Source organism: Cyprinodon variegatus, unplaced genomic scaffold, assembly GCF_000732505.1.
Source record: "Cyprinodon variegatus isolate N-32 unplaced genomic scaffold, C_variegatus-1.0 Scaffold281, whole genome shotgun sequence".
Classification (NCBI taxonomy): domain Eukaryota; kingdom Metazoa; phylum Chordata; class Actinopteri; order Cyprinodontiformes; family Cyprinodontidae; genus Cyprinodon; species Cyprinodon variegatus.
Window position 1 is genome coordinate 700502 of NW_015150734.1, and position 12000 is coordinate 712501.

Consider the following 12000-nt stretch of genomic DNA (forward strand, 5'->3'; position numbering starts at 1 on the left):
TTATTACCTACATAAAGGAGTACCTCATTGATGTCGAACCCAAGCACCCACCATTTTAGTTTTTTTTTTCTCATAGAGTGGTTAAAGGTGCTACATTAAGTGGTGGCCCGTACGGGGATTGTAAAAAAATAAATAAAATAAAATAAAATATTTCTAATCTGACCCAGAGAAACGAAAAAAAAAAAATATATATATATATATTTTAAACTTGCTCAGTTTGCTTAACCTAACCTAACTAAGCACTAATCCTACAGAGAACTATAGTAAAGGTCATGGGGATGGCTCAGTTGAGGCACTGGTGTAAGGGCGAAGGTATTGACCCAGAGTATGCCATATTGGTTAAGAATGTCCCAGAAGAGGTAGAGGTGAATGCCATTGAAGAAACTTTGCAGTCAATCAAAGCACTTGGTCGGGTTAAGGTGAGAGGCAGGATGTATGATCCGCAGACTCAACGTTTAACTGTGCTGTGTGAGTGTAGGCAGAAAGTCAATGCAAAAGCCTGTCCACTGGATGTCTTGCCAGAGGGCTCAGATGAGCCATGGAGAATCTTTGGACCTTCTGAAGAGGAAAATGAACCACAGAACTCTGGAAATGGAGGTAACCCATTTGTTGACTCGGGTCAAGATTCCCCATTTAGAACATCCACCCCTGAAGCCATTATAAGAGCAGTTGGTGAAGTCCTTCAAATGACAAACCCTCGTTCAGGCAGTGAGGGTAGCTCTTACAGACGTTTACGCACTTTCTCTGGAGTGCAACCCACTCCTCCAGGGGAGGAGACATTGGAGAACTGGATTGAACAAGCCAGGCTTATGATAGAAGAGTCTGAGCGACCTGAGAGAGAAATGAAAATGAGAGTTATGGAAAGTGTGAAGGGTCCAGCTCTGGAAATATTGCAGGCCGTTCGGTTCAACAACCATGATGCAACAGCTATGGAGTACCTCGAAATATTGGAGAGCACGTTTGGCACGTCTGAAACTGGAGAAGACCTGTACTATTCAGACAGCTATGTCAGCAACCGAATGAGAAACTCTCTGAATTTCTGAGGCGCATGGAGCGAGTTCTCAATAAAGTTGTTAAAAAGGGTGGCCTGCAGTCGGCTACCGCCAACCAAGCACGTATTGACCAGCTCATTAAAGGTGGCACTCGATCAGATCTAATGATGTTAAATCTTCGATTGAGAGAACGCCGGCAAAATCCCCCTCCATTTCTACAGTTGTTGAATGAAATACGGCATGAAGAGGAACACGAAGCTTCCCGTCGTAGATTACAACCTCCCAAAGCTGTGTATGCTAAAAGTACCATTGCAGTGCCAGACAAAGAGGTGATAGATCTGAAGGCCGAAATACAAGGGCTCCGCACGCAAGTGAGTGAATTAACTATCTCATCATTCACGCCAAGCGCTGCTGCTGCAACTTCTGAGCAAACCGTCAACCCACCGAAAGTGACAGTAGAAGATAAAAGCATGCGAGCTTTGAGAGAAGAAGTTAGAGAGCTCCGAGAGCAAGTTTCTGTTCTGTCTCTTCGGCCCAGTTACAGCTCCACTACAATGTCACATCATGATGAAGTCAAGTCAAATTCAGTATCCCAAAGACCTTTCACACTAAGGGACCCGAGTGATTTTTTCTGCTACCGGTGTGGGGAGGATGGGCATTTTGCAACTAAATGCACAGCCCCAGAGAACTACCCTAAAGTAATCCAAAAGTTGATACAGGTGCAAAGAAAACAAAGAACAAACCAGAAACAAAACAGCAACACAAGAACAAAACCTACCAATGTGGATGTAAAGAGAAGCGCTATCATGGTAGAGACCAGTGGCTTACCAGAGGGACTAATTGGACCTCCGTCCCTTGCCGAAGTGAAAATCAATGGCAAGATTTGCACTGCTCTGATGGACAGTGGGTCCCAAATAACCATCATCTTTGACAGCTTTTACAAGGAACACTTGTCACATGTCCCACTTCACCCGGTTACTGGTTTATCCATATGGGGCCTCAGTGAGTCAAAGAGTGGTTACCCATACAAAGGATACATCCACATTGACCTGGAGCTCCCTAGGCAGTCCGAGGCTGAAAAAATCAAGTCGGTTCCTGTTCTGGCTTTAGTGTGTCCTGACCCACGTTGTTCTGAGACCGTACCAGTCTTGGTCGGCACAAATGTCAAAGGGTTTCAGCCTATCAACTTGAACCCAGAAGTGGAAGGCTCAGAGCAAGTCCACTCAGCCAGAGTCCAAGTGCAGGAACAAAGTTCTTTACCTGCCCATAAGCCACAGCTTGCAAAAGATATTAAAGACTTACCTGTGGCGGATGTAAAGTGGACAGGGCCAGGACCACTAATCATTCCTGCTGGCACAGAACACATTGCCATTTGTAAAGTCAAAGAGAATAGAACAGTAGGAGATAGCATACTAATAACTGAACGTGCTGCCTCACCTGCTCTTCCACCAAGTGTATTGGTCCAGCCCACGGTACTGTTCTCTAAGATGCTAGATAAGAACAGCTTTCTGGTGCTGCTGAGAAATGAGTCATTAAAGCAAACAGCTATTCCTTTGGGCACCATTATTGCTCACCTGTATGTAGTTGACATGGTGATGGATGCCCCAGGAAGGAAGGTCAATGCTGTTCCACCCATTGACCCTTCGTTGTTCCATTTTGGAGATAGCTCAATCAGCAGAGAATGGAAAGAACGACTACAGCACCAGCTGTCACAACATTCCAATGTGTTTTCCACTGATGAATGGGATGTAGGTTTGGCCAAGGGTGTGGAGCATCATATCCGTCTGACTGACAGTACACCTTTCCGGGAGCGTTCCCGCCGCATAGCTCCTGCCGATTTAGATGACCTCAGGCGCCATCTTCAAGGGCTGCTTGCAGCAGGCATCATAAAGGAATCAAGAAGCCCCTACGCTTCACCCATTGTCCTTGCCCGGAAAAAGAATGGTCAACTGCGGATGTGTGTCGACTATAGAACCTTGAATCGCAGAACCACCCCAGACCAGTACACTGTGCCCCGGATCAATGATGCCTTAGACTGTCTGACGGGCAGTAAGTGGTTTTCTGTTTTAGACCTCCGCAGCGGCTACTATCAGATCCCTATGGCTGAAGAGGACAAGGAAAAGACAGCCTTTATATGTCCTCTGGGGTTCTATCAGTTTGAACGCATGCCGCAGGGGATAACAGGGGCTCCTGCGACATTCCAAAGGCTGATGGAGAAAGCGGTAGGAGATATGCATCTGCTGGAGGTCATAGTGTACCTGGACGATCTGATTGTGTTTGGCAGAACCCTTGAAGAGCATGAAGAGAGGCTGCTTAAGGTCATAGCACGCATTGAGGAGGCTGGACTAAAGCTGTCCCTTGACAAGTGTCAGTTTTGTTGTTCACAAGTTACCTATGTTGGGCATATTGTCTCTGAGCATGGCATTGCTACTGACCCCAAAAAAGTGGAAGCTGTAACCCGGTGGAAGCAGCCAACCGATCTCTCCTCTCTGCAGTCGTTCCTTGGATTTTGTGGCTACTATCGGCGATTCATAAAGAACTATTCCATCATCGTCCGACCTCTTACGGAACTATGCAAAGGCTATCCCCCCACCCAAAAGAGAAGTAAATCTAGTCAGGGGACATGCAAAACCTACTACAAGGTTAATGAGCCTTTTGGCAGTCGATGGGATCAGTCGTGCAGTGAGGCCTTTCACCAGATCATTCACTGCCTCACAAATGCACCGGTACTGGCATTTGCCGACCCAACCAAACCCTATACCCTCCACATAGACGCCAGTTTGCATGGCCTGGGTGCAGTTCTGAATCAAGAATACCCTGAAGGATTGAGGCCTGTGGCTTTTGCTAGCCGGAAGCTGAGTGCATCTGAAAAAAACTATCCGGTACACCAGCTTGAGTTTTTGGCTCTAAAGTGGGCTGTAGTTGATAAATTCCATGACTATTTGTATGGAGCTCAGTTTAAAGTGCAAACGGATAACAATCCGTTGACCTATATTCTTACAACAGCCAGGCTCAATGCCACTGGTCATCGATGGCTCTCTGCCCTTTCAACCTACAATTTCACATTGCAGTATAGGTTAGGGGCTCACAACATTGACGCTGATGCGCTATCACGAAACCCCTTACCAGCAGAAGATAAAGACTGGCAAACTATGCCGCCTGAAAGTGTCAGAGCACTGTGTAAGCAGGTCAACTCACAGAAAGTTTGCGATGAGACAATCACAATAGCAGAGTCTCTAGGAGTCTCCCCTGATGGCATACCTGTCTGCTACGCTTATCCAGTTCACCTCGATCTGGGTTGCTTGATGCGACTTAGCCACAACGACATCATCCAAGCACAGGATGCAGACCCAACAATCGCTCCCATCAAGCGGTCACTTTGCCAGGGTATACCATTCTCATCAGGGGATAACACTATGGCTAATTTGCTAAACAGGGAGGCGAGTAGACTGGTCATCAAAGATGGTTTGCTCTACAGAAAAGTTAAGAGACCCTCCGAAATGGAAATGTATCAGATAGTGCTCCCTAAAGAACATGTCTCCATGGTGTTAAAATCACTCCATGATGAGTCTGGGCACCTGGGAGTGGAGAAAACTCTCGGACTCATCCGTGACAGGTTCTATTGGCCCAAGATGGGAGCTGAGGTTGAGCAATATGTAAGAAACTGCGGAAGATGCGTCACTCGTAAAGCACTTCCACAGCGAGCTGCTCCCTTAAAACAGATAACTAGTCAAGGCCCCCTTGACCTTGTGTGCATTGATTTTTTGTCACTTGAGTCGGACTCACAGGGGTTTTCCAACATCCTAGTAGTGACAGATCATTTTACGCGATATGCCCAAGCATTCCCAGCTAAGGACCAAACAGCTGCCACGGTGGCAAAGATCCTTTGTGAGCGTTACTTTGTCCATTATGGACTCCCAGTAAGAATACATTCGGACCAAGGGAGGGATTTTGAAAGCAGACTGATCCGAGATCTCTTGAAGATGCTTGGGATTCGTAAGTCAAGAACGTCTCCCTATCATCCGCAAGGAGACCCACAGCCCGAAAGATTCAACCGTACACTTTTGTCAATGCTCGGAACCCTTGATCCAAAGCAAAAGAACAAGTGGAGTCAAAAGATAAGTCAGTTGGTTCACGCCTACAACTGCACTCAAAATGAGGCAACAGGGTACTCGCCCTACTTGTTAATGTTTGGACGAGAGGCCCGGCTACCTATAGACATATGTTTCAGTGTGTCGGATGAAAGTCAAAAGTCTGTCTCCTATCATCAGTATGTCATCAAACTGAAAAAAGATCTCGAGAGAGCTTATGACTTGGCGACAGAGACAGCTGACAAGAATCATAAACGGAACAAAGCAGCCCACGATAAGCATGTGAAAGAACAAGTTCTGGAAAAAGGGGACAGAGTTCTACTGAAAAACTTTGGTGTTACAGGAAAACAAAAGCTGAAAGCCAAATGGAGGCCCATACCCTATTTTATTGTGGATAAGTTGCCCAACCTCCCCGTTTACAAGATTAAACCTGAACGAGGTGGGGGTGCAGAGAAGACGGTTCATCGGAATCATTTGTTGCCTATTGGATACCTTGTGAGACTTCCATTGGATGACAGTGGCACAGATCCACCAGAAAGATGCAGAACAAGAGCGCAACAAAAGGTGGGCGGACTCCTAAAGCCTTCCAACCATGAAGAGGAAATGTACTCAGAATCAGAGTACGAGGAAGTATTCTTACCCAAGCCACAGGGTGTCGATTTGGATGGACTACTGACTCATCCAGAGCTGTCCAACAGAATATCTGGGCTCACTATCAGTGAAAGTGATAAAACAAGATCAGTCCAGAATTTGAGAGAACTGGAGGCAGTTTCTAGTACCTATTCAGACGTTATTGCTATTCCTGATTCAACCCTTGATCCAGTGGAGGAAATAGACATCTATCCACCACAGATTCCTGCTAAAAGATCACAGAGAGTTGCCCGACCTGTAGTTCGGTTGAGCTACGATGAACTCGGAAAGCCTTCTGATCAGGCGGTTACAGTCTTCAGCCATGGAGCGTTGGTGGGAAGTGGAATGTACCAAGTCCCTAGAAGCCAGTTTTGCCATACCTTCTGGTGCCACCCCATGGCCATGTGTGAAACATGTTCTAGGGCGAGTTCTTATCAAAACTGTTCTTTGATAGTTGTCTCTCGTTAATTTTGATGGGGACATCAAAACCTTCTAGAAGGGGGAAGATGTAGCCCAGTGACAAACTGAGGTTATGGTAGTTAAGGTTAATTTTACATAGTTCAAAATAAGATACAAGTATATTAAAAGTAAATTACTGTTTACTCAAACATACATTGGGGAACAACTAAGTGTTTAGTATTCTTCTTTCTGAACGGAATACAGTGGTATGTTCCTCCACCTTAATAGTTGAATAATATAAAGGTCACTATTGAGTAATTATCTTATTTGATGATTAAAACTATTGTTTGTTAGTGAGTTATTGTGTAAATATTGTAACTGAAAGAAGCAGTGTGACGTCAGCTGCACTGGCTTTCTCTGATGCTCACTTTTTTGATTGGCAGCGGGGACAGTTTGTCCGGTGCGGGAGGGGGATTTGTGAGGAGAAGGAGGAGGCGGGAAAAAAGAAAGGAGAGAGGAAGAGAGAGTGAGGAGTGGAGAAGGGAGGTGTACGAGGAGAGAGAAAAAAACAATAACCAAAAAAGAGGAATAAATAAGAACGAAGAAAGACAGACGAAAAGGAGAGACAAAGGGACATCAGGACGAAAGAGCACGGAAGTCGGGAGAAATTGACAGAGTTCAGTTGACGCTGGAGGGACGGGCCAAGAGGGGACCGGAGCAAATGGTCGCGACGGGCTTCGGGCTGAGCTAAGTGGGCTGACGTTTTAGAGGCACGGTCCGGCGGCAGCCGTTGAGCCCCTGCCAGAAGTTGAGAGGAGGGAGGCATCTCAGCGTTTCCTACGTTTTCCCCGAATTGCACCGCTCTCAAATTGTTTTTTTTTTTTTTTTCTTCGTCCTCCCTCTGGGATTTCAACGTCTACTTCTCGTCGGTCACAGGCCTGCAACGTTGGGTTTTCTTGGTTTTTTTTTTCTCTCCATTTCTCCACCACCATTTGAGGGTCGTGAGTATAACTGACTGTTCAGGACGATATACTAGCTTGAACATTGCTTGTAAACATTTAGTGTTTAGTGGGCCTGGCTTATGTGCTGCTTTAAGTGAAAAGTATATGTTGTTTTTTCCGGGTTTTTTTTGTTTTGTTTTGTTTTCCTTAAATCTTAAAAGTGTTCACAGCTTACCGTTCAAGTGGTGATTAACAGTGAGGGTTCCCTGTCACCGTAGTTAATAAAGTTAAGCTGAGTAATTTTGCCTGACTTTCTATTTCTCTGGGTCATATTTGTTACAAACCAGGTCAGGGTTATTACCTACATAAAGGAGTACCTCATTGATGTCGAACCCAAGCACCCACCATTTTAGTTTTTTTTTTCTCATAGAGTGGTTAAAGGTGCTACANGATGAAAATTGTGTTCATCAACCCCAGAATAAAGGCAAGAGACCTTGTAAAAATGCTGACAAAAGGGTCAGCAAAAGAGTTCCATTATCCAGGGAGAAAAAAAAACTATTTCACAGTACCAACATGCACTGAAGTACCACACAGTGAGAGAGGATCCTTTGGTCTAAAGACAGCATAAAATACAGATTAGAGTTTGCCAATGGAATCAAGGACAGAGACCCCAAGTTTGTGATAATATGCTGTGGTCTAGAAAAACTAATTAATTAATTAGTTAAACTAATTAGGTTTTTAAATCACAAAATAGAGGCCTGCTCTCAGTTGCATGGAAAAGTTGTATCTCAACTGAAAGCCTAAGAAAACACTTTAAAACATCTCTTTTTATAGAAAACTTTACCAAAAACATACACCTATAAATGCCAGTCAGCCCAATCCAGATAAAAGTTTAGTATACACATGTTGACAAATTTGTTGGTACTCCTTAATTAATAAAAAAAATGAACTAACAACAAAAAATAACACACAATGGACACATACTGTACATTTATTGAATCGGACATAAGTAACAATAAATACAAGTAAAGACATTGTTTTTTCAACCATGCATCAACTGAACAAAAAACTTGTGACATAGGCCTGAACAAAATTGATGGTATCCTTAGAAAAAGACTTAAAAACAATGTGAGCAAAGGGGAATTTTAAATCAAGGTGAGTCCATGATTTAGTCTCTTAGGAGGTTAGTTACTATCATTCAGTGTTGCCGACTCAGCGACTTTGTTGCTATATTTAGCGACTTTTCAGACCCCTCCAGCGACTCTTTTTCAAAAAAGCGACTAGCAACAAATCTAGCAACTTTTCTGGTGTCTGCCGTGGGGCGCCTCCTCCGTCCCAACCCCGTTCTCCCGCTTCCACAGGAGTCCCTCTGAGCGCTCCAGTCAGAGCCACAGCATGTTTACCCTCAGTGTTCAGACTGCAAATGAACCACGCACATGCGTCGGGATTGACGGCGCAGGTTGATCAAGCTGGAGTCAGTAGTTGCTGAACCTGTCATAGAGAGCCTTGACCAAGATGATGATGACCCACTCTTTCTGTGAGCAGGCAAGCACAGCCTGTGTGTGTGGAGGGAAATCTTATTAGTTTTAAATTATAATAATAATTACCATTATTTGCTCACATTGTCATTGATTCTTTGTAGTCTTTTTGTGTTCCATCTAGATTGTTAATGTAAAAAAAAAAATGTATGGTTCAAAATGTTCATGTTTTACCATAATTTTTACTGTAGGCTCCTTAGTGGACCACGAGGGAAAAAAGAAAAAGTAAAAAAAAAGTTATAGTGTCTCTTTATGGTTACTTTTGCCGGTCCTAAGCCCAGGTAAAGGAGGAGGGTTAGTATTGTAATAAAATAAACATTAATTAAAAAAATAAAAAATAAAATAAAATAAATAAATAAATAAACATTAATGGACAGAAAAAGTAGCTCTATATATTCTGAGTGTTTTTACTCATTTTGTCTCTCTAACAACGTTATTTCTCCCACAGCATCAATAACGTGCACATCACATAATGTGGCCGATTATGCAAATTAGGCAATGACGTCATTCAGCGACTTCTAGCACAGCCAATAGCTACTTTCCTTACTGAGGAGTTGGCAACACTGCTTTCATTTAGTGCACCTTCAACATCACCAAGTTGTTCTTGGCCACTAAGTAACCCTGTTCTCCTCACACAATGCTTCCAGTTCCAGTCAGTCCCTGCTCCAGCAACACCAATTTATTCTTTGAAAGCTTACTTCTTATATCAGCTGAATTATCGGCCACTCAAAATCCCCACCTCCCCAATGAAGCACGGCCTGTAGTCAGATTTACAATGGATTATGCTCTAAACAGCTGGGTTTATATTATTGTTGCACCAATACTAATACCAATATCTTGGGGGATCCAGCACTAAAATGGTATCAGTATTGGTGAGTACCAACAAATAGGGAACCGATACCATTTAGAGAGCCAAAAGTTTATTCAATTATTGTCACCCATGCAAGGTAGGCAATAAAGAGTTCCACTGGATTAACTTTGTATTAGTCTTTTTCCTGCTTCACACAGGTAGGCAATAGCTTTACAAAGCCATGATGGCAATTATTTTACATCCAAGTAGTATGCAGTTCTTCACATAAACACACACACATCAATTTTAAACAGATGTTATCTGTATGGTATCGGCCGATACTGCACAGCCAGGTATCGGGTAGCGGTATGGGGCCAAAAAATGGCATTGGTGCAACACTAGTTTATATTTATCAAATTATGCACCAACAGATTGACCCGATACACTTCAAAACATAACTTTATAAAATATAACTATGCTTCATGCAAAGACCACAAAAGAACATCGAGGTAGAAAATCAACCCTCTTGCCATGGGTAATAGATGTGCATTTTCAGATGTGCCAGATCTAGAAATCTGATTTTGTTTGCAAAAATTCTATGCAGAACAACAGTTTTTTTTTTTTTGCTTTTTGTTTGTTTTTTTCGTTTAAAAATCGTTTACTGTCCCTCCGCAGCTTTTTTTTTTTTTTAGTATTTTTCTTTATATTAAACATTTCACAGAAGATATATAAAACCTTTTCAAATTGATCAAATTCTTGGTATCTAAAGACAAAATAAAAGAGCATTGTTTCTATGTTTTGAAGCAGAAGGACCACTTCCTGATGAACTTGCTCGAAATAGATTTAAAAGTTTTAACTGGTATCTTCTACAGTAATTAGAGATTTAGGAACAAAAATGATTTTAAAATGAAAAAACATTTTTTTTTTCTAATTTTCCTTAAGAATTTTTCTGCTATCTCCTTTTTTTTGTGTTCTCAAAATTACATTTGGTCTCATTTTGTGAGCTGGGTATATTGCTACATCCTTAATATGAGCTGGATATAGACCTTTTGATAAGAACACATTCAAATTATTCAAATTTAAAAGGTAAATCTGTGCCCATGCCTCTTACTGCCTAAACCAAACTAAGTAACAGGGTGAACATAAAGGAGATACAAAGGTCACACAATAAATGAACAAGCCATTTTTGGTCACTGTGTCAAATACTTTCATGCTGAGAGTGCTACAGTAGCACAGGGAACAGCGCACTGCTGCTATCCTTACTGTACATCTACATGCTGTGAGGTCTTATCAATGGGGCATGTGTGTATTTGCAGGCTCGGCTGTTTTACAGATGTGTCAGATTGTGATTTACAGTAAGCCTTGTGAGGATTTTTGTGCCGTAGTACAATGAATCCTTGCCGCTGCATAAAAATCATGTTGGGTGGTTGGATGAATGAGGTTTTGCTAGAATGCATTTGACTGCATTTGACCATGGCATGACCTGGTTAACTCTCTAAGGGCTGGCCATAGGTGGTTATACTTAACGAGCAAGGTGCTGTGAGCGATGTCCTGCCACGGTCCCAACTTGCACCTATTCACTGAGTGAGATTAATTACCTTGCAACTCTGAGCCAATCCACACTGTTCTCCAAGAAACACACATGCATAAAGAATACATTCAGGCTTATAAAAAACAACACTATGTAAGTAATTAACTGCAACAGCTTTAGGGCAAACAAAATCCTTTTGCTCATGATCGGTCATGAGTGGAGCTTAGCTGGTGCCGAGGTCTGGGTTGAGAAACTTTCTACCAGCAGTGAAGCATTTTCCTCCAGTTGTTGAATGCTCTCAGCTTCATCCCCAGTGCTCGGGCCATTGTCAGCTGTCCAAGGATGACTGGCTGCAGGGACGCTCTTATGCTCCCAGTCAATGCAGCCTTTGATGGGGAGCAGGGGCCAACACACCCCTTGCCCATTTAGTGCACACACCCCACTGGGGGCAGCTAGAGTCTACCAGCACACAGGAAGACTAAAAACACTGTCAACCATACACTCCCCCACACAGATGACATTATCTAAGTTTGACAGTCAGCTATTTCTTTTTTTAAAATCACAGTTATCTGAAGTATATATATATATATATATAGCAATATATATACATTTTAAATATATAGTAATATATATATTATATGTAGTAATATATAGTACTGGCATCACCTTCTTAAAAAAATCTTGAAAATCATCCCCATTCTTAAATGACCATCCCCATTTTATTACTGAATGTGTAACATTTCTACTTTATATTAACGGTAATGGCAATACATTTGCCCACTCAATATTTTGCGAGTTGTGGGCTTACGAGTAGTCCGAGCACAATACATAAAATCAAAGGAGCGGCCTACCGTGACTATGAAGCTGATCCCAGTGGGAAATTAGTCCCTAACTATGTAGGGGCAGTGATAGCCATGCCAGTTCAGGGACTGACTGCAGTTCTACTGTAAGGTGCCTTGGTCAAGTTCAGCGACCGGCGTACCTGATATGTAACAACCATAAAATGCATATTGCTTAAGGGTCATAGACTTATTCATTAGGCTATACATGCTTCCAAAAAAAAATAAATAATAATAATTAATAATAAA

The 12000-nt window shown here is 42.6% G+C and overlaps 2 protein-coding genes across 3 annotated transcripts in view; one reads left to right on the top strand and one right to left on the bottom strand.

Moving 5' to 3' along the window:
* The window catches only part of il1rapl1 (interleukin 1 receptor accessory protein like 1), a 288146-nt gene that overhangs the window by 247295 nt on the left and 28851 nt on the right, over positions 1–12000 (bottom strand). The window lies entirely within an intron of this gene.
* LOC107090095 (paraneoplastic antigen Ma1 homolog) lies at positions 273–1043 on the top strand. Its single transcript, XM_015383281.1, has one exon. The coding sequence runs from the start codon at positions 273–275 to the stop codon at positions 1041–1043; it is 771 nt and encodes a 256-aa protein (XP_015238767.1).